The sequence below is a fragment of the Chionomys nivalis genome, chromosome 18 (genome assembly GCF_950005125.1).
Source record: "Chionomys nivalis chromosome 18, mChiNiv1.1, whole genome shotgun sequence".
Lineage (NCBI taxonomy): Eukaryota > Metazoa > Chordata > Mammalia > Rodentia > Cricetidae > Chionomys > Chionomys nivalis.
This window is the reverse complement of record NC_080103.1, coordinates 34,974,392-34,998,331: the sequence shown is the minus strand read 5'-3', so window position 1 is coordinate 34,998,331 and position 23,940 is coordinate 34,974,392. Positions and strand designations below refer to the sequence as shown.

The window sequence follows — 23,940 nt, the reverse complement described above, 5'->3', positions numbered from 1 at the left end:
ACGGCACCTGTGGTGCAGCTCTGCCCCTTCCTGAGTCCCTCCCTGGCTGGGTCCGGGTTTTCACCTCCTCCCGCTCTGGCGGGCGTGCTCGAGCTGCAAGAACCCCGGAAACTCCACGGCGTTGTGGGATGAGGACAGATCCCAAAGCGCTTGCCAGGGCCATCTACCCCTCCCCGCCCTGAGCGCCTGGACCACTCGCCCTACAAGCCCCACCCATCCCCGCCCCGCCCCGCCCTGCCCCTCCCTGAGTGCGTGGACCACTCGCCCTACAAGCCCCGCCCCGCCCGCCCAGCCCCGCCCCGCCCTGAGCGCCTGGACCACTCGCCCTACAAGCCCCGCCCGCCCCACGCGCCCATCCCACTCGGCAGGCGAGCCGGTGCTAAGGGAGGCCGCCGCAGCGGTGGCCGCTCAGCGGTAGCGCAGCGACGAGGAGGACCCGGAGGCAGGATGCCGGCGCTCCGCAGCCCGAGGTAATCTCTAGGATGGAGGGCAGGTCGTCACCTAGGAACCCAACCCCGGCCACTTGAAATGCGGACTCTAGAAATGGCAGCGCGACCATCGCAAGTTTCTAGCGACTGGAAACGAAGGGTCCCGAAATCTACATTCATTGAATTTATATTCCCCCATCCCCTTTCCTATTTAAGATACGTTGATTTAAACAAGGCAACGACAACCCTCCTGAGTCACTGTGGGTTGTAAATTTAATCCTGAAAGTTTCTGCATGGCGTGGTTCTTTGCTTTCGCGTATTTATTAACCTGTTAACGGGAGCTAGTCAGAAATTGGCATTTAAGATAGTCTTTGAGGGACAAGGGCAAGTTTGCTGCTGCTTTCAGACATCTGGTATTTATCAGCGTAGTTAGCATCTGTCTTCCCTGAAGTGGTCCCAGCGCTGGTCCCTTGGAGATGGGTCGTACCTGTGTCACTCTTGCCCTCTAGTGCCTCGCCAGCTTGGTAGCAGTCTGATGGCTAATATTAATAAGATGTTATATAACATGAGGGGACTGGCCAGACTGGCCTTACTGCCACTTGAAAAGGCAGAAAGCCCAGCCGAAGGTTGCACACCCTTCTCTTTCTATTTTTTTTTTTGTCTGTCGATTGAAACTTTCCCCTGCATTTTCAAACTCTCTGAACTTTAACTCCAGGTAAGTGGATCTGCTTATTTATACTTTGTATTGACAGTTCATTTAGTGGGGCTTTCAATAAGAGGTAACTTGGTTTTCATCCCATCAAGACTCTCTGCTCTGAACGAATGCCTAATCGGGTTAAACTAAGATAAATTAACCAGTAAAGTATTTCATCATCTAAAGATCATTTTGAAGTTTCACTTACTTTAAAGAATTAAGGAGGTGACTCTTTGAGTTTGTTAAGGTGTATACTAACAAATTCATTATTCAGAAGTTGCATGATTAATCAACTGCATGTCTTTCAGCTCTTCTGAATTTTGGAAATAACATTAAAGTAAATTTAACATTTAAACTCTAACCACCAGCTTATCATGCAGTCACAATGTTTAACAAAGCTTCATATTTGATGTAGTTTAATAACATTTTAAAGGTGATATGATAGAAACATTAAATATAAATTGAAGTAAATAATTAACCTATTGAATAAAGAAGCGTTCGATTAAAAGAAAATAGATATATTTTTCCATTTAATATAGCCACTTTGGGGAAGGGAACAGGGGAGAATCAAATTGCATTCTCAGAAGCTTAGTCCAATCACTTCACAACGAGTTTCTCCAATATATGGGCACTGTTTAGGCTTGAAACTCATTTAATACCTATATTTTTATAAACACATTAGGATATAGTAACATCTGTAGTTTGAGAGAGCATTCAAGAAAACACAGTAAACAGATGAGTCCCTAATGTTAGGTTAAGGCGCAAGTTAAAATAAAGAGATGGGGATGGAGCCGAGCTCAGTTCCATTATTTTTCTGTTTGTCCTTAGAAAATATCATATGATCCACCATGGAACAGTGCTGCTCGTGAGGGTAGAATAATGGGAGGAGAGGCTAATATTCAGCTGAAAAGATTTCTTTTCCCTTTTTTTAGCCATAATTCCTTGTCAGTTTTGTATTTGAGGAGGTTTCAAATGTAACTATAAATACGAAAGAGCTGTTTTGTTTTGTTTTGTTAAGATACTCCTAAGGATGTCCATGACTTGTATCAATAGAGGCTTCCTCCTGCCTTCTCTACTTAGCTCTGTGCCTATACTATGTAATGCTGTCTTTGTCCTCCCTAGGCTATTGATGGTGAGGCAGAAGCTTAGCTCTTCCTGGAAGCAAATGCTGATTGCAAAACTGGTCACTTGAGTTGGGTTGGTAATTTACCCTACAGTCTTTCTCAGATCACTAGCATGTCTGAGGTAAAGTAAGGTTTCTGCCTCTTTGTAGAGAATTTTGTAACAGTTTGGTTTGGTTCAGGTCTAATATAATCCTCTCCTGGAATACATTTTTCTCAGAATCTTATTTCTAAAAGTTCCAGCACATAGGAGATTTCTTTTTTTGTTGTAATTGGAAGGTTTGCTGAGAAACCTTCCTTCCTTTGAGTTCCGTCCCTTGGTAAAGAAGCTATTAGGATTTACAATTGAACTGTGCAGGGACTGTCTTTATTTAAAAACTTTAAAACCATAAAGAGACCATGATTGTTTTATGTTGATTCAAGATACCTAATCATATGGATTTCTTTAGCGTGGCTGAGGTGTCACCTAATCTTTGGTGATTATGGTCCACTTCTAAACTGAAAAGTATATTTGCTGAAGTTCTTTCCAAAGGAAACTACTTGAATACACGTGTTTATGGTTTCTCTGCACTTTCTATGAAAACAAAGAAATAGAATTAAGGATAACTGTGCTATTTAAAGCTGCTTAGCAACTTAGACAGCGATGGTACTTCCTTTCCCTTGGATGTGGTCACTGCAGAGGAGCAGGCCACAGACATGCAGGACCTCTGAAGGCTTGTATAAATGAAGGATGCTACTGGGTCACCATAATATCAGCTGTGCTCTAAAGATTGTTATCTGAACCATACTCAAAAAAATTTGCATGATTTCAGGTCCCCTTGTAGTTGTAAAAAAGAATTAAGCTATAACTCTTGTCATTTAGTAAAATGTCTACAAGTAAAGCACCTGACTATCTTAGTGAATACTTTTTTAAATTTTGTTTTTATTTTATGTGTATGAGTACTTTACCTACATGTATGTATTTGTACCATGTGCATACGTTGTGCCTGTGAAGGTCAGAAGAGGGCATCAGATCACCTAGAATTGGAATTACAGATGGTTGTAAGCCATCATGTGGGTGCTGGGAACTGAACCTGGATTCTCTGCAAGAGCAGCAAGTACTCTTAATCACTGAGCTATCTCTCCAGCTCTGGCTTATACTTTGATATTAGTCTAGATATTTTGATCAGTTTCATGCAAGTTATATGGCTAGAGAAAATGTTCAGCCCTATTACAATTAATGCCCATAACACACAATTTCACAACATTTTACAACAGATTACTGTTAAGTATCTGTTGCTAAAACAGAGTTTATAAACACCCAGTATCATAGACTTTAACTGAAGCCCGTAATTGTCTGTTATGACATCCATTTTACATACAGGCCAAGCTTTAATCCTTTTGTTTAATTACACTGCTTGTAAAAGTCACAGTCGACTGGATTCCGGTCCTGGCTCTGCCATGACAAAGTCTGCAGAAAGCCCTCTCTGGCTCTGGGATTGGTTTTGTCACCCTTGCAATGAGGTCAGAACCCCTTCCCTGACCTTCTGTCTAGAACTGTAGAACTTCTTCCTATGAAAGGCCATCAGAGAGTAACACAGATCTCAACTTGTTGGAGAGTTATATTCCAGAACTATCAGCAATTAAAATAAGAGTTACATCCACTTACATTCTACAGTTACTGTTCAAACACTGCACATATAAAATTTTAATATGTGCGGTCTTTCTTCATGAGTCTCCTCTCTGCTCTATACTATTCCCATTCCCGTCGAAGCACTAAGAGATTAACTAAGTAAGGTTACACTGGCCAGCAGTGGAGCTGGAATTCGGTTTTGAATCTAGCTTCAGATGCACATGGCAGTAATGGCTGCTCTATTCGATCAACACCTCTTCCATCAGATGTGTGTGTTTGCCATGCCTCTTGATATAATGTAAACAACCCAGGTTCTTCTCCAGCCACTCTGTACCACTGTACCCTAGCCGAGGAAATATGGTATTTTATAAACTCTCATTCAGAAAGTATTTGCTGAGCTTGGATTCTGTACCAGACATGAAGCAATCCCGGTACAATTAAATGTAGCACGTTCCTTAATGAAATAGAAACAGTCAAGTTTAGTTGCTACTCTAATTGCTTGGTGCCCACAGAGAAGGAGGAGAATTTAATCTGACTTCCTTGTAGATGACTTTCTAGGCTAGAGTCGTGGGACCAGCACCCACACCCTGGTCAGGATTCCCTATCGCCTTCTCTAGTCTTCGATTCCTACAGTGCACCCACTTCCTCTCTTGAGATTTACCATCGTTCCTTTCCTGGCTTATGTAATCTGCCTAAAACAGCCCACAATCATACAGTCAACAGTATGATATAGACAAACCGTATCTCGTCAGAAAGAAGCTAGTAACTCCCTGGTTCTCAGAAATGTTATGAACAGATTACACTCTTCATGCTGAATCGTCCCAGCCATTAGGTGCATATTCTAGCACAACCTAAGAAATCATAGGCAGATGTTCTTCCGCTTCAGCCGTACAGGCAGGCAGAGCAGGCAGCAAACATTAATAGAATATTTTCCTTCTCTGCCTTGCTAGATGACACAACACTGAAGAAAATGAACTAACTGCGATCTTCCCTTCATGGATTCTAAATACAAAGAGGATGGGGACATTACAGTAGTCATTTTCTTCTTAATTTACTATCCAAAGCTAATGACCCCGACTGCAGCTTTCCTCCCATCCATTTTTTAAAGTTCCTGTTCCAGAGACAGAGAGTGTTCTTGATAGTGCTCCACAGAAATCAATTTCTTATGTGCCTACCACAGCAGGGTTCAATTAACATGACACAATTTCACACATCCTTTCCCAGAGAAAAGCATGTTCTTTGTCAATTTTTAATACTGCTAAATTACTCTTCGCATAGTCCGTAAGAAAGTATTTGAAGGCTCCAAATGCATTTTTCAACACATACATAATGAATATGAGAAGGAGGAATATTGTTTAGACGCCAGTATCTTTCAACTACATTAGAACATGTGGCTCCTTAGTTATTAATACTCATTTTCCAGATGGCCATTTATTTTACATTTTATATTCTGCCAATTTCCACGCGGTTCTCTTATTGATTTTTGCTTTAGTATGATGGGAGGTATCAGTGGAAGAGAGGAGATGGTACCTTAGTAAACTTGTTCTTTTTGCAGCTACTGTAGGGCCTTATAAATTGTATATATTCATTTCCTCCCTGCATGTTCGGAATGGCTTGGGATCCCAAAAACAATTACACCTTCACTTTTTCTTAATGAAACATGATTAGAAAATGGCTAATGTTTTCTTTGTGGAATCCTTTTGTTTTTAAGAAAGATGCACCCAAAGAACCCCTAGCCACGCTGAATTCTGCAAAATGTCAGAATGTGAAAAATAGAATCCAAGTGAGAGGTCCATTCCATAGTCCTGATTTATGGCTCTGGTCAAGATGGTCATTGCTGCTCTCGGTGTTTATATTATTGACCTGACTGTTTGAGGCCAGTGTGATTGATGGCTTGACGTGAGTATTGCCCCAGTTTGTGAATGAGCTGCTATTTATAAAATCGAGTAAAAGCCCCTTTTCACCCATTGAACAAGTATTCAATGGGATGTTCTTCTATTAAGAACTGCTTTTGTAGTCACCGAGAACAAAGGGGACCATGCAAGTACTCACAGATGCTTCTCCGTCTTATGGAGAGCACTCCACAGAACATTACAAGACTAGAAACTGTGCCATGTGCCACATAAAAGGTGTGGGGCAATGGGAAGATGTTTCAACAAGGAGGCATCACAGACCCGGGATTAATAGATGACCAATATGGGCGGGGATGTTCACACTTAGAGATAAGATACAGCAGATGAAATGGAGAAAAAAAAATTCCAGACACAGGCAATACCATGTGAAAAGACCCTGAGACAAGATCATGGTCTCGTTGGGAGAGTAAGAGAAAATCCACTTTACTGCAGTAGGCCACACCATACAATCAAGTAATACGGGGAGCTAGTCACACAGGGCCTTGTGACCGTGTGTAGGAATTTGAATCTTAATTAGCAAGTTTTTGGCAGATGCTGATGAAATTCTAGCTCTAAAAAAAACAATTTGGGTTCCACCTCGAAGCTACATTGAAGAAAGGTAGTAAGGATTGGTAACATCTGTGCTGGATTCTTTGCGTGCTGGCTTCATGTCTTCTCGATGAGAGGTGCATGCTGGCTTCGCGTCTTCTGGATGAGAGGTGCATGCTGGCTTCGCGTCTTCTGGATGAGAGCGGGTGCACCCGAATGGAGTGAGTTTTGGGAAATGGAATTGGAAAGGTGTGGTTTCATTTATATATGCTGGACTGAAATGGAAGACGACCGTTGGGTTCTGTGTGAGACGAAGAGGCTTTCAGGCTGTGGTGGAGCAACTTTTGAGTCAGAGGGAAACTTCCTAAGTGGGGGTGTTTACAGGGAAGTGAAATAGCAATGTATTCTAAAGGGAGAAAGCCTTCTTAAGACAGGAAGCAAACAACACTAAACTGCTTTAGGAAGTCTCAGAAATCGACCAGATTCACTAGGACCCTCTCTCCTTGAGTATTTAAGCCGCCAAGATTATCAAGAGTCACTCTCGAAGAAGATAAGCTTCAAAGAAGTCTCTCAAACAAACCCAGCTGCTTGGAAGAGGCAGAGACCAGGAAATCTGCCTCGAAGAAACAATATGCTGCCTAGAAGAGGCTTAGATAAAACTGAACCACCTGGAGTGGACATGCTCCAACCTGCTGAGCTACCTGCAGGTTGTACAGTGTGCTCCAGGTTGCCAGCCTCGCTGATCTGTCATGTTAGGGTTTAGGTGATGCAACTGTCTTTGCGTCATTTCTGCTCCTGTAAGTAACCCCTCATCCCTATTTTTATAAGTAATCCCCAATAGAAACCTGTTGGTTCACCAAGTTGGACTTTGTTGGTGCTGGTTAGTTTTGTATGTCAGCTTGACCCAAGCTACAGTCAACAGAAAGGAAGGAACCTCAGTTGAGGAAGGACCTCCATGAGATCCAGCTGTAAGGCATTTTCTCAATTAGTGATCAGTGGGGAAGGGACCATCCCATGGTGTCTGGTGCTCCTGGGTTCTGTAAGAAAGCAGGCTGAGCAAACCATGAGAAGCAAGCCAGTAAGAAGCTCCTTGTATGGACTTAGCATCAGATCCTGCCCTGTTTGAGTTCCTGTCCTGGCTTCCTTCAGTGATGAACAGCAATGTGGAAGCCGAGTAAACCCTTTCCTCCCCAGCTTGTTCTGGTCGTGGTGTTCCACTGCAGCAATGGAAACCCTAGCAAAGACGGGTGGTGTCTGTACTTGGTCATCAGTTTCCTATCTGGGGCGAGTAAACAATTGTTCCTATCTCCAGGGAAAAAATCATCAAACAACATAGGCAGAAGATCACAAATTCGATTTTGAAATATGTCGAGTTTGCTTTCAAATGATTCCATTGGAGCTAGCTGGCTACACCGTTGATACAGCTTGGCACTGATATTTTATCAAGCTTCTGGCTGCTTTGAAGAATTAGGCCTGAGACTGTGGATGTCTGGGATTCAAATAAGCATTTGGAATTTATTGAAGAGTGAACGGTAATTAAAAAAAAAAAAAAACAGTGAATGTATGCTCGTCCAAGGAAAGAAGGTAGAAAGAAGCCCATGGATGTGGTATTTGAAAGCTTCTGGTTGAGCCTCCTTTCCTTGGAAGCCCTGTGTGACTCCCCAAGGGTTAACTGTGCAAGCCACAACTCCAGTCAAGGTGAAATGAGTGTAGCCGCCCTTTATGGGTGCTCAGTGAACTTCCTTTGCCAGATATTTCTCTCACGGTTCATTTCTGTAACCATCTTCCTAGTAATTAAAACAGTTTGTCTTGTTCATTCATTCTCTGCATATCAGATGCTATTGTGAGAGAGTTTAATGCTTTTTACCCCAGCTTCTTTAGTTGTAGGTCGTGATGCTCTATGGGACTGGGGTAGCAGAACGTGGGGTTGTGAAAATTTCAGTAATGGTACGAGGTTTCTGAATGTTCAATGAGCATAGGTTAGCTCACAGTCAAATTGAATGTTGAGTGAGCACAGGTTAGCCCACAGTCAAACGTGTGATGAAGCTAAGGTGTATGTGGTGGTGCTAGCTGAGACTGTATCACACTGTTTCAGACCAGCTTTGGTTCAGAACAAGCAACAGGCAGTGCCGCCTGTGTGCACAGTGATGAAGCCTGCTGGGGATGCTTCAGCTCGGGTTTGAGAGAATACATACAAAGTTTTCCACTCTTAAATACAATGTTTACTTATAGAAAACAAGCTAAATATTTTCCTGCCATTATTCCTCAGCATGTAACTTGTAACTATAAAGTTAGTATTTCTTTGGATTTTATTATGTTAGAATGTTTGGTTTTTTTAAATTGTTGCTTGAGTCGCTGACTTGAGCTTCATGCAAAAAAAGTTGCTAAATTAATGTTGGGTGAAGAATAGAACGTAATTTTCAACAATTTCTGAAATGACTTTAAACATGCCTTTGCCATTTTGTTGGTATGTATTTATGCAAAGCAGTGCTCCTGGCATTGACGATCATGAAATCAAAGTATTAATCCACTCTGAAAAGCTGAATATGCTGTACATTCTGAAGCATCAAATGTTCAGCAATGCTTAATTCTTTGTATAAAAATAAATAAGCACATCTATCTTGTTAGTATGCAAATTTGCTTTAATGTTTAATAAGTGGTAAAGTTATATGTATGTATATATTTACATATACTCCAGAAGTTTTTTAATTACTTTATGATTTGTCATAAATAAATAATAGAATTATATTTTATATAACCATATTCATAGTCATATAAATTATAGTTTATATACCCATATGCATAGAGTTATATAAAAGTTTCTTGAATGAAAATGGGTTATGACAAAAAAATTAATAAGTCTTGTTTAATACCATTATTATTCAAAACCATAGGGTATAAAGTGCCCGGGAGAAGTACAGCTGAGCCCTGAGCCGTTCATGCTCATTGCTTCCCTATTCACAGTTCAGTCTAGACGTGGGTACATATACACAATGGGATTCCGGTCAGCTGTTAAAGAAACATGAACACTTCAAGAAACTGACTAGAGCTAGGCGGTGGTGGCGCACGCCTTTGATCCCAGCACTTGGGAGGCAGAGGCAGGTGAATCTCTGTGAGTTCGAGACCAGCCTGGTCTACAAGAGCTAGTTCCAGGACAGGCTCCAAAGCCACAGAGAAACCCTGTCTCGAAAAACCAAAAAAAGAAAAAGAAACTGACTAGAACTGGAAAACGGTATATACGATATAACCAAGGCTCAAACGACAAATGGTTTGTGCCCTCTCCCACATGTAGATTCTCACCTCGAATTGCTAGCACGTGTTGTGTGTAGGTGTGGGTAAGGTGGGTAATGGTCGGAAAATAGAGCTGGACCACAGCACTGGAGAGAAGGGGTTGTGAGGGAAGACAATAGAACAGAAGTAAGGAGAAATGCTGGGAACAAAAGGAACAACAAGACAGAGGAATGAATGGGTCGATGACGGAAGACTGGGGCAGGGGAATCAAGCAAAATGAAATACGTAGGAAAATGGTGTGTGACAACTTGTTATGTTGTAAGTTAATATTAAAAATTAATATGAAACAGCAAAAGCAAACAGTAGGATGTAGCAACCATAGTACCACTGCTTCCGTGTGAGGACATTACAAAAATTAAAAAGTGAACCCCCAGTGTCCATTTCCTGTGTGTCCCTAGCAAGGGGGGGGGGGTGATGTTGCAGAGTCTTTGGTGCAGGCTGTTAGCTCATCACTAGCTGTGGCATCTTGTTGCGCAGACTCTAGAGTCGGGACAGGGTCTGCACAGGCCAACTGCTCTTAATACCTTTGAGGCTATGGTTCCACCTTCCCCGGTGGCACTTCCTTCAGTGTGGCTTACAAGAGATCCTCTGGAAGTGGTAGTGTGAAGCGTGGCCAACCTTCCTGTGCCTGTGTTTATTGACACTGCTGCCCACATAGCTCATTTTCCAACGTTATCACACCTTTTCAATGCCGTTCAGCCTCCTTTGCCGATCCTAAGATGACTAAGGAGCATAATGCCCCAGAGCCATAAATTCTGCAGTGCGGGTGGAGACCCTGGCATGCCGGTCAATGGACTTGCCCCTTTAGTTAGCACAGAACCCCTGAAGACGAAATGCCTATAATGTTTTATGTATTTGTGAGAGCAGTTAAAAAATACAGAACATCACTGTGTAAAGTATTTTCCTGTTGATCTTGGTTTTTTAAAAGTTTTCTCTAAAAGATAACAAGGTACCCTTTGCCCATGGGAATGTCAGCCTAACAAGGAACAAACACGTTGAGCTAATAATTATGCTAACAATATATTAGCACAACTCACAATGAAGGTTCATGTGGGGACGATCTGACCTAAAAGGAAAAAAGGCTAGAGCTGGGGTTTTCCTGAGGAACTGTGGTTGTGTAGCTTGTTGAGCTTTCAAAGGTTTGCTTGAATCTCTCTGTCTTCAGTCAACTCCTTTATAGAGCACTCGGGTCTTGTACGTGCTCTCTGCCTGCTTGCGACTGCAGTGAACGGCACCTGCTCAGGTTCATTTCCTCCCGAAGCTTTGTGCTTCCCATACAGACCGGACACCTTTAGCTTTGAATCCTCAAGTGCATCTCTACTCCAGCCATAATGTCTGCTTTTCTTCCAAGAGTTTCTTGGTTTGCATTCTCCCCAATAGTGTGGACTCATATCACTTCCCATGGCACCAGAGCAGCTGCCCTTGTCTCTAGCGTCTTCTCTCTGTACTATGTAGCGTACAGTCTTCCTCTCCCAATTTCATACACGCTGCTCACGCACACTGTTTCCGTTGACGTTCTTTTCTGATAGTCTAGTGCTGTTTCTGAATTGGAAGACGTGCATTCGTCTGCTGTGCTTTTTAACTGAGTATTATTCCCAGTCTTATGGCGTCCATAATGTCATATAGTTCGTTTATTCTCATTCTTGGACAAACATTGTAATCATTCGGGTTCTTCTGCCTGTCCCGGGATTTTTCCTGACATTCCCTCCCAACCTCACATCCTTACCATCAGCACTGTTCGGTGTTCCTTAGGTGCTGTGGCCTGGGGAACTGTCGCTGACTTTCCCACGTTTTCTTGATCTCTCACTCTCTATCTCTGTCTCTGTCTCTCTCTCCCAGAATGTACAAAAATGTCTTACTTTTAAACACAGTTTACCACGTATGATAGTGTTGGTTGTTTTCTATCATAAATCATAGCTTGCCATGGGTGACATGGTGTTCGCTGTTGTCTCACAGTGAAGCCATCTTTATAGATGCAAGAATTGTCCCTAATTCCAGTTCTGTGCTGTCTTCAGCGTTGATGGCAGCACTAATCTCAAACTAGTTTTTCAATAATTACCTCATGGCTGATTGCAGAGCAATTTCTGGGTGGGATTCTGGTGGTGGTGGTGGTGATGGCGGTGGCGGTGATGGCGGTGGCTGTGGTGTGTGTGTGTGTGTGTGTATACATGTGTGTGTATTTATATATACCATGGATTATTGTGTTGGGTTTATCACATGCCAAGGTGTTATGATTGCATTTACTTCACATTCACTATAGCAGACATCAGACTTGAAATCCAGCAATTTTTAGCAACTGTAATCATTAATAATTATGGGTAACCTTAAAAGATACGTTATGATATTCGCATGAGGTAGAAGTGTCTCATAAACCAACAGGCATAGTGAGCCATTGAATTCAATAAATTCCTCCAACAGTCACTGAGTTTATTCTATGCTGGGCACGGGGCTGCAATGATAGATAAATGAGGACTTCATTCTCCCTTCTTAGAGCGAGCACCCCAACAGGAAGGATGATTTAAAACAAAATTTTAGTTATTATGGTAGCAAGTAAAAGGAAGGGGACTTTTTCATGACCATGTGTTTTCTACTGGGTCTTTGCCCTTTGGAAGGTCAGAAAATTTTACAAGAGAATTGTGTGGGCGAGGTTAGTTTTCCATATTTACCTGTTTTGGGATGCCTCATTCATGACAGACTCAGAGGGTGATATCCTTGCCTGTGCCTGTTCCTACAGCACCATGCCTGGAAAGAAGGGAACACTATCACTTCAGTCCATCCTGAGGTTTTTACAACTAGAAGAAAAAGCATAGGACAGGAAGTGGCTGTTTGTGAGCCCACACTGAGAGAAAAGTTGGCCATGGGTGAATGAGGCATTTGTTGGAAAAGATTTGCATAGAAGCCAAGCATGGTAGTTAATGCCTATTGTTGCACTATTAATAAAAACCCAGAGACAGATATTGGGGTTTCACCTGAAGGTCAGAAAAGCAAAGCATCCAGCCACTGGTTCTTACCTCTACGTCAGTCTGAAATGGCGATCCTGCCTCCAGGAGTCCTCAGAAAGGGACTGACTGAGAGCTACATCCTCCTATTTTATATTCCTCTCTATTGCTGGGATTAAATACACGCACCACTACCATCCAGTTTCTATAGCAAAGTCATGTGGCTACTGGGATTAAAGGTGTGTGTCACCTCTACCTGGTCTGTAAGTCTGACCAGGGTGGCTGTTTTACTCTCTGATATTCAAGCAAACTTTATTTATTAAAATACAAATGAAATATCACTACAGCCTATAATTCCAGCACTGGAGAGGCTGAGGCAGGGGGATTCAGAGTTCTAGAATTCCAGACCAACCTGGCTACACAATGAGATCCTGTCTTTAAAAAAAATAATAATAGTTTAGAGAAAGTAGGAAAACTTTTGCTTATTCATGTTAAAATAACTCCTGCCCTTAGGAATATAAATAGAATAATTTTGATATCTGAAGGAAATTTGAGGAATTTGATGGAAAAGAAATGACTTTGCTATTTTATATCTACTAAATCTAGTGAAATAGGGGCCTATCATTGTACTTAGGGGTTTATCGCTCTCTATAATTTGCATTAGCAGTGTGTAGTCATAATTAATTTCTGAATACTTTTGTCTTATTTTTTTCTACTTTTCATTCATGGCCTTTTCCCAATATTGTGCTTATTCCGACGTCTACAACATTTTCTCAATCTTAAATGTCTATTCAGATTACCCTCCTTGCAGCTTTGACCCAAGCCTTCTCTCCCCTGTGCGTTTCACAGACTGTGTCCCACGTAGCATGGCTTCTTTCTTCTCTCATCTCATCACATTTCAGCTTCTGGCCCACAACCAGCTGTTGGTATTCTCGTTACTGTATTCTCATAATTCAGAAGTTTTTAGAGATATTTAATATTTTGAACACGTGTATTTTAAGTAAGGGAAAATAAGTTTCCCATAGATATTTGAATGCGTGACAGAGATACACCAATTATTTAAGCAATAAATTACAATATGTGATTTATAGGATTAAAATATCATAAATATCTTGTACTTATATTCCAAAATGTGTTATTCATAATGATATACATGTTATTCAAATTCTGATTCGCTACTTAAATATTAAATAAATATTACAGAATTTGCAGCTTGTGATTCTTAGTGGCTATTTATTCTGACTTTATCATTGTATTCGAAAAGATGTAGAAATATTGCAATTAAGAAGCAGAGGAGCAGCCCTAAATGCATCATTACCATCAAATGCAGGGTTTCCCACCACTGCCTGTCCCGAGAACACCATGAGGACAATGACTTTTCTTTAAACTTTTTGTATTCCTCATGGAGGGACAGGACCACAACCCTCCCGAACACATGCTCTAGAAACATGCTTCTCTGCTTATTTTTCAAAGTAAATGAATTTTCAGAGGTTACTGAGACTTGAAACTATTGGAGAACGAAGTATTTCACGACACCTCGACCGTTCTCGTGACATTATTATTATGTCTTTCTGGTACTCTTGATGTAATTACTGAGTTCTAAAAGTAGAAGCAGATCACACTGGAGCATACGGGCAGAGCTGCTGTAGTGCGCATGCCTGATGCAGGCCATCTCACTGCAAACCTGAAGGGACCTAGCAGAACTGCGCTGGGCTGTGGTGCGCATGCCTGATGTAGGCCACCTCTCTCCAGACCTGAAGGAGCCAAAGAAGCTTTGCGCTCCTCACACTCATTTTTCAATAGGATTGTTACAATGCTTTAAAGCTGTGTAATCTAAAATAACCGGTTGGGTTGCGGGGCCATCTTTGTATGTAGAAAGGATTTTTCCAAAGAAGCAGCTATTAGAGGATAATTTCTCGAATGAACTGGAAATGTATGTACGTTTACGTTAAGAAATTTCTGGAAAAGAAAACGTCTGCTGTTGTCATTTTGGCACTTAATGATCTGTGGCCACATGTTGCAAACCTTTTAGTGCATGTAATTCAACATTCGCAGTTTTAGTGTTCACTGTAAGCTTTGTGTCTGTGTGCCAGGAGCTACTACATATACTTGAGAACCCTTACATGTTGGTTACTGACAGAATCTGATGCAAAGCTTAGTCAGCCAGTCACTTGTTCTCTGTTTGGAATAGTGACCCAGTATTGAGTGAAATTCCTCCTTCTATCCGTTACCAGTCCTCATCCACAACTGTAAAAAGAAAGCAAGATTTTCTAATGTAACATACCAACCAATGTGCTTGTAAACCACCATGTACGGTAGCCAACGTGGTAAAAACTCACTTCATTTTGATACTGAAGACAGGATGTTTTATACTCTGTCTTATTTTGCTCTGTTTTTCAGACCTTGTTTCCCGTGATTCCTGATGGTGCAATTCAGATGAGCTGCAATGGTGACATAAACTATTGGCTGAGACTAGGAGCGTGGCTGAAACTCCGTCCTTCCTCCTATGTTCCCCTCTGATGGTGCTTCTGTTGGAATAGTCAAAGAAGTCCACCCAACATGAGTTTTATCATGAAACTTCACAGACACTTTCAAAGAACACTGATTCTGCTTGCCACTTTTTGTATGGTCAGCATTATCGTTTCTGCTTACTACCTGTACAGCGGCCACAAACAGGAAAGCGAACTCTCTGGGAGGGCTTCAGAAGGGGACTGCGGTGACCTCCAGCACATACCATCCAGGCTGATGGAAGCGAAGAGGACAATGCTTTCTGATGCTTCAAAAACCGACCCCACAGTCCTGGTGTTTGTGGAGAGTCAGTACTCATCCCTTGGCCAAGACATCATTATGATGCTCGAATCCATTCGATTCCACTACCACACTGAAATCGCTCCTGGAAAAGGGGACCTTCCTGCCCTTACAGATAATGTGAAAGGCAAATACGTTCTCATTATATACGAGAACATTCTAAAGTATATAAACATGGACTCTTGGAATAGAAGCCTCTTAGATAAATACTGTGTCGAGTATGGTGTGGGTATCATTGGGTTCCACAAAACCAGTGAAAAAAACCTACAGAGCTTTCAGTTCAGAGGCTTCCCCTTCTCCATAAGTGGAAACCTAGCAGTGAAAGATTGCTGTATTAATCCTCACTCCCCCTTGCTTCGTGTGACCAAATCATCCAAGCTTGACAGGGGTTCTCTACCTGGAACTGATTGGACAGTTTTTCAGATCAACCACTCCACTTACCAGCCGGTAATATTTGCCAAAGTTAAGACTCCGGAAAACCTTTCTCGTCCCATCTCTAAAGGTGCTTTTTATGCCACGATCATACATGACCTGGGGCTCCACGATGGGATCCAGCGCGTTCTTTTTGGCAACAACTTGAACTTTTGGCTGCACAAGCTCATCTTCATAGACGCCATCTCCTTCTTGTCAGGGAAGAGGCTGACTGTGTCCTTGGACAGGTACATCCTGGTGGACATTGATGACATATTTGTGGGGAAGGAGGGAACGAGGATGAACACCAATGACGTAAAGGTAAGGCCCTGATATCTTAGAGTTTCTCAGTTGGCATCATCTCTGAGATAACGGCACTCCCGTCTTCACAGGACTGAGATTTCTAGGAGCTGGGTCTTCTGTTTTATCAAGAGAATTTGGGAGGAACTAGTGTAACTGGTTACTCTCATCTTAGATTACCTAAATTCCTACTATACTTATATCTGAATCAGGAAAAATGAAGATCGTACTAGAGTATTGAGTGTGGTGAGATCCAGAAAGGATTTTCTGTGCGTACTTATGACTGCAAAATAGAAATCATTTTTTTGCTTAGTTGCTTTCTAGAAGCTCTCCACATAGAGAACAAAGACATCTGTTAAAATACAAAGAAAATGGAATTTGTTTTGCTGAGACAAGGTATGTGAGAGTTTCTGGAAACTGCGCGTCTCAATAAGGAGTAAATTCAGAAATTTGTGAAATATCTATCAGTATGAGGTTCATTTACAAACCGTGGAAAACTGACCTGACTGCAGCAGTGGTTTGTTCACGTGGAATTGTCAGGGCTTAGCTTCTTTTCTCAGTACTGCTTCTGGCATTCACCTGATGCCACTGTGCTGCGTATCAACTGCATCCACTCCTCACTGTATGAAACTGCTTCCATTACACACACACACACACACACAAGTATTTCATTATAGTAGAATCAATTGTGTTATATAAACAACTAGTTAGGTAACAGTAAGAAAGACAAAGTTGAAATTGTCTACATTTATGTCACTTTTCTGTTTAATAATGGGACTCCATCTCTGTTTCTTTCTGGTGTTGATTCCTCACAGAAGGGAGAGGCTTTAAGTATATAATTTTTATTCTTTATAACATTAGCCTTCTAATAGAATATCTGTGGCTGAAGCAGATATCAACAATATTATTTTGAGGCAGTAACTCAGTAGGAAAATGCAAACAACCTGAATGTGACCCCCTGTACCTTCCTGGTGGCAGGAGAGATCCAGGTCCTTAAAGTCATTCTAGAACTTTAACATATGTGCACATTTAGCAGATGTGCTAGAGAAGAATTAAGCTAATATAACTCTGTTTCAAACACCCAGTAAAAATTCATGCTTCTTTTCTTAAGGTGCATCTTTTAGAAACTCTTTAAAGACCCCCTTCATGTTATAGAATGACTTTGCACATTTACATATTTACCCTACTCCTTTAGTGACTGTTCTGTGTTGAAATGTCTGTGTAACATGCACTTTTATGAGTAAAAATCCTTCCCCTAATGGGGAGACAGGTATCCCCTGCTAGCCACCTAACATTTGTGGTAGAAAAGCTTGCCACATTCCCCTCCTTCCAGGTAATTTTATAACTGATACAAAGTTAGGCAACTTGTAAATACAAATACATGAAATCTCTTCCTTGCCATCCTACTCTGGTGGAATACTTACTTCTAAGTATGATATGAGACCGTAATACATATGAAAAAAAATCACTTTCCATTTTACTGTCATGTTCAGATCTCCATAGTGCTCTAGTAAATATGCAGTTATTTTAAGGGAATAAAATTTAAGAAATCCAAGCCAGGTAGTGGCACATGCCTTTAATTCCAGCACTCAGGAGGCAGAGGCAGGCGGATCTCTGTGAGTTCGAGGCCAACCTTGTCTACAAGAGCAAGTTCCAGGATAGGCTCCAAAGCTACAGAAAAACACTGTCTCAAAAAAAAATTAAGAAATCCATAGATTTTAGCTGCTCCCAGCCTTGGTCAAAGAAACTTTCTTTTTGCAGTGGATAGTGATTAATTCAGGATCTGTTACTGTACATTAATGTTGCAAGCTCTGAGAGCCAGTCACTTTTGAGTGCTCAGTCATAGATGGGACATCTGTCAACCCCTGTTCGCCTCTCCAGACAGAGTGGAAAGAATGGGAGAGCTGGAAGATGGGGAGGGAGCTGTGCAATGCTGTCCTCTAGACATGACATGACTCTTGTGCACATGTCATATTAAAGAATTTAATATAGCATGGGAAAATAAGAGATTATTTAACATAGAAAAATAATCTTGTATTTGTAATTCATATGTTCTGGGTTTATTTTGTTAAATTGGTTGCTGCATTTTAAGGAAGTATTCATATTGTGATTAATATTAAAGAGCCATTGGCTATGCAAGGACATTCCACAAGACTGCATTTTAAATGATTTAAAGAGAGAAAAATCCTGCCACACAATGATCAATAATGTATAAAGAGTATTTAGTGGCTGCATATACTTTTGAAGATTTCTGTTTTATTCTTTGAAAAACTTTTATACATGTAAACAGTGCATCTTGATCATAACCACCCCCGACTCCCCTTTCTCTCTCCCTCAAGACTTCCCTATCACACCGTTCTTCTAATTGCATGCCCTCCTTTTAAACCCACGGAGTCCGATTTGAGCTGTCCATACATATACATGTGTGGGGTCATCCCCTGGATCATGGGCAACCTAACAGTGGCCAATACTCTCAGAGACAAGTGATTCTCCCTCCCTCAGGATCCATGATACCAAGAGCTCCTCAGAGAAGGGCAGGACTTGGACGCCCCTCCCTACTCTGCCTGGACTAGGCTATTGGGAGGTTGTCCTTAGGACACACACACACATATATGGAAATAAGTGAATATTATATACCCTGTAATAATCCCCCAAGCCCACTTCCTAACTTAATCACTCACATCTACACCAATTTCTTTTGCTGTATAAGATACATACTCATGGGACCATGTAAGATACATGCCCATTGGGCTATTTAAGGTAGAAAAGAAGCATTAATGACATATTATGACCTAGTAATTAATCTAGCTATGTAAATCTAGAAATAGTAGCAATTAATTGGGGGACACATCAATTAGTGGGCATATTAAGTCTCTGGAGACCACCATGGGTAACAAGGAGCCTGCTCTGAACTTAGTTTAAGAAGTTTGGTAATGCAGAGATGTGGGTGCCACTCTAACAGTGCTGTTTATCAGCATGTTGGCAACCATCAGTGTCATGAGTCTTGACGTGTATCTATCTATTACGAGGCTAATTAACAGATCGGTTTAAAACACAGCTGTCCCGGTTTGCCTTCTTTGGCTGTGATGAAACACTGACCAAAAGCAGCTTGGAGAGGGGAGGGTGCAGTTGGCTTCCAAGCTACCTGAAAGCAGAGACCATGGGGGAATCCTGCTTACTGCCTTTCTCAGCCTGCTTCCTTATACCACCCATGACCACCCATGCAGAGATGGTACCATCCACAGAGAGCTGAGCCCTCCCACACCAATCCTCGATCTTGAAAACGCCCCCACAGACTTGGCCACAGGCTAAAATGGTGGAGGCAACTCCTTGCTTGAGGCTTCCTCTTCCCAAGTGACTAGTCTGTGTGACAGCCTACCCAGCAGAGCTGCCTGTTGGAGCCAGCAGCTTTCGGAACCTCGATCGTCACTGTCATGGTGTTTCTTGTAGCCCTCTCTCTCTCACTCTCTCGGACCCCTGCCCCTGCATCCACCTTGCCTTCAGGGCCATCATTTTCCTTTATATAAATGCCTTGTCTTTTCTTGGTCCTTCCCTCTGTGAGATCCTCATCCACATCGCACTCTTGAGGCAGTGAAAATCCTTTTTGGCGTCCGGGGACTCTCCGTCTGTCCACCGCTGCTGCTTTTCTCATCCCTGACATCTGCATCTTTATTCTTTCCATGCAGTTATCTGCTGTTTTTCTCATATATGCTAAATATACTGAGTGGAATCAGCTTTCCAAAAAAGGAAAAAGTATTGCAGCTAGAAATTAAACCAACTGGTTAAGACAATGAACACTGACTTACACAACTAGCAATAAAAGCAACAATGATGAATCCTTTTCTAGTCATTGTCTTGAATTAAACTGTCTTTTAAAAAAAACTCAGCAGAATAAGACCTGCTCCAGTCATACTTTTTCCAGTCATCTAAGGAAAAAGTATTAGATTTTACATAGGAAGACAATATATTCTTGATAGTCCAAGTAAATTAACTGACTGGTTTTACAGTAAACTTCTCCAAGGCCAGAATTACTATCTAGACGGTAGTTAAAATTCATATCCTAGCAGACATGTGTTTCTGAAATTCTGAAAGCACCTTTAGGAAATTTTGTATAACATTTATTTATTCATATTGTTTTTATTGAGCTATATATTTTTCTCTGCTCCTCTTCCTCCCTCCCCCCTCACCTTCTACCTTCTCCCATGATCCCCACACTCCCATTGATTGAACATTGAGGTTTGGAGTACGTGCAGAAAGTCTATTGCTGAGGAAGTTACGTCTACTAATGTTGCTTTATGTCTGACCTTGAATCAATAATAAATACCTGAGAAATTGTCCTTGTATATTTGTCTTCGGGGCAACCAGTTTACTTCGAATTTATTCTGAAGTCTAAAATTAACTGTCTTTGGGACTGAGACTACCAGTCTATGTCAGTCTGTATAATGAAAAATATTCTACTCATCAGAATTACACTGCTTAATAGAAATCATCTTCCTGACCATCCACAGCTGTATGTGTGCCCAGTAGATGGAATACTTTCATGAGATAAACACACAAGCAGTAGAAAATATTCCCATATCTGACACGTGAGAAAAACTGCAGACAGAAATAACCAGTCATTCACAGTCAGTGACCCCCATCGTTTCTGGAAGCCAAGTGGGTCTTCCCATCAGAGAGTTATTTATCTGGTAGGTCGACCTTTGGATACTAGCTGTCACCTGATGGATATACCCACAGCCTCTGGCAAAGCCAATGCTATCTGTGGCTCTCAGCATCCCTGTTCCTATCTCTAGTTCAGCATCCCTGTTCCTGTCTCTAGCTCAGAATCTCTGTTCCTATCTCTAGCTCAGAATCTGTTCCTGTCTTCAGTTCCACATCCCTGTTCCTGTCTCCAGCTCAGCATCCCTGTTCCTTTCTCTGGTCCATTGTCACTTCACTGAATCATTGGTGGGGCTCCAGAGACTTGGATCTGACTGGAGCAGTGAGGGAATGAAGAAAAGTCCATGTCAGACAAACACACAGAAAAGTGAAGGCGGACCCTATTCTCAGCTACAGAAGCCCATGACAACAATACACACCCACTCAGGGCTTCCTCCACCCTCTACAAAAATAATGCTTGAAATTTTTAATAAAAATAGACATATAAGCAATATTAAAAACTGCAGAGCTGAGGAAGTGCTGAGTGGGTAAATGTGTATTTTCTATACCGAGTGAATGTGTATTTTTGACATGGTCTTGGCAGAGGGAAGTGCTAAAGCCTTCGCTTCTCGTCTATGTGTGGGTATTGATAGTGTGCATCCATCTTTGTATTGCTGTATATGAAGTAGCTCTTCACAAGGATAAGATGAAGGTACCTGAACAAAATAAGGTTCTTCCCTTGGGTTATCATATCATAAGTTATTTTCATTCATTTCTCAAATAAAAGGGAAAATTAAGTCCCTTGATTTTCCAATCATTTTCCTGTTATTTCACAGACTATAAGATAAAAAATGTATATATTCTTAATTCAGTTATAACCTTTTTGTATTTATATTCTCAGAAAGCTTCATGGAAATTCTTGTAAATTAAATTTAAGAACCTCACTAATATAAAGGGGAAAGCCAACAGAACCTCTTGTAGATAGGAAGCCTCGGCAGCCAGTCCTGAATTCTTGGGGTGTGGTCAGCTGACTTACAGGCAACCCCAGGAATCTGACCCCAACCCTTGAAACAGTGGCAACAGAAAGAACAACATCACCTCCATTTTAGGAATGCTGTAAGAGTATGAATGAACCCTCAAACCTATGGGCTTCACGAATTAGTTGTTGCTAACCCTATTCTGAGACTGGAGGCCTGAATACTGTGATTAATGAGGACTCAGTTCAGACCATGAGACTTTTTAAATATTACTAAGGGGGCCCAGCACTAACAGACATGAGCAAAATATTATCTAGTGAACTAGAATGAGAAGAAACCCTCTTTTGAGAATTGGGGTTCCCATACCCCTCTCTGTGGTGAGCTTTGCCTGATGGTGCTAAAGATAGATATGCTCAGATGTGCTTGCTCTGCCCAGTGTTGCACTACAAGGTGTAGATTTCCAAAGCATTCTATTGTCTATGTAATTGGCATTATATCTATCTATAACATAATGCCACATATCTGTGTGTATATATGTCCCTGCCATTTTCACTCTAATGTTTCACAAAATTATTTTTGTTCTAGAACAGCTTTCCTAGACTCTTGCTCTTACCCAAGTCTGTGATCATTCTGTTGTGTCCCCAATCTTAGAGCACTTAACCATTCTCCTCTCGGCTTCCACATTTTAGACCGTGCATAGCTAAAGTTTTGCTGACAGTGGCATGTGAGCAACAGAAACAAAATGGCATCAAGGACAATGCCCAAGATTGAGCCACACAGCCAAGTACTCTGTGTCCCAGTCCTGTAGTGCCTGTAAATCATGCCCCATAGAAGCAGATGAGTTTCCATCTCATCGCTTGTTCTTGCGTCTTGGCCAACATCTTAGCTCGCTTACATCAGCTTCTTTTTGTGTAAAATCAAAATCAGAAAAGCATCTATCTCAGCAATATACCTTAGAGATCAAATATTTAAATCGCATGAAATGTTCAGAATAGTACATATCTTTTGATACTAAAAGTTAATTAATGCCTAGTGTGATGGTTTCAAAGAAAATGGTACCCAAAGGAAATGGTATTATTAGGAGGTCTGACTTTGTTGGAAGAGGTGTGATCTTATTGGAGGAAGTGTGTCACTGTGTAGGTAGGCTTTGGAGGGTTCATATATGCTCAAGCCATGCTCAGTGAGACATATCACTTCTTGTTGCCTTCTGATCAAGATGAAGCCTGCACCATGTCTTCCTGCACATTGCCATGCTCCCTGTCATGATAATAGACTGAAACTCTGAACTATAAGCCACCACCCCAAATAAATGTTTTCCTTTATAAGAGTTGCCATGGTCATGGTGTCCCCTCTCAGCAATAGAAACACTAAGACACCTATTAATATTAGTTATTAAGTGAGAGAAGCAGACCAGAAGTTCTCTCTTCTATTTGGTAGGTTAGTGCTGTATATAGACGTCCATATCGATACATAGGCAGGGAAATATTCAAGTCTTGAAAGCAAAGAGAAGTCGCAGGTAAAGATACAAACTGGGAACTTATTAGAATTTGGATGGCACCAGGTGGTGGCGTACGCCTTTAATCCCAGCACTCAGAAGGCAGAGGCAGGCAGATCTCTGTGTGTTCGAGGCCAGCCTGTTCTACAAGAGCTAGTTCCAGGACAGGCTCCCAGGCTACAGAGAAACAAAAACAGAATTTGGATGGCATCCAAAGTCCTGGCATTGGATTAGATCTAGTATGAAAAGAGAATAGAGAAAAGGAAGGGAGGACCAGGCATTCAACACTGAAGATATGGTCCTGATCTGTAGTCAGAGAAGTGGCTGCAGAGTCTGAGTCAAATTTGTTATGTTCAGGAAACATCCTATTCCTGAGTTCCTTCATGGATGTCTCTTTGGAGGTTCTGGGTCACAGCAACTATTTTCCTTTGCATTTCACAGATATGCTATCCCATGCACTTTAGGCTGCTCATGGTGAAGACTGGCAAGCTTTTTCCCCTATCACAGTTTTATAGTCTCTCGATAAAAATGACTGTTGGTACAGTCACTTAAAAATAATAGAAGTCCTGTCTTTTACATGGTACCATAAACTCTAGCAACTAGAGTTATAGATTATCTTCTATAGGGAATAAATTTTAATTAATTAAGCTCACTTTATAGGGGAATATATGTTATCCTTTGTGGGGATCACTCTAGGCTCATAAAGCAGCTTACCTCCCTAGAACCCATGCTTGTGTGCTGCACAAGGACTAGGTCCTCAGACTTGGTTAAATTGTGCTTCGATC

At 41.5% G+C, this 23,940-nt stretch overlaps 1 protein-coding gene across 4 annotated transcripts in view; it reads left to right on the top strand.

The window, feature by feature from the left end:
• The first annotated feature begins 332 nt into the window (after positions 1 to 332).
• The window catches only part of LOC130889545 (bifunctional heparan sulfate N-deacetylase/N-sulfotransferase 3), a 126,465-nt gene continuing 102,857 nt past the window's right edge, over positions 333 to 23,940 (top strand). For 3 of the 4 annotated variants that reach the window (XR_009058601.1, XM_057793354.1, XM_057793356.1), the window contains exons 1-2: positions 333 to 470; positions 14,927 to 16,066. Coding sequence is in view for 3 of the 4 variants with exons in the window: in XM_057793354.1 (XP_057649337.1) it covers positions 15,086 to 16,066 (981 nt within the window). In the remaining variant the exon portion in view is untranslated. Of the gene's footprint in view, positions 471 to 1,022; positions 1,144 to 14,926; positions 16,067 to 23,940 lie in introns of those variants that run through there. The other variant, XM_057793355.1, reaches the window with a different exon arrangement.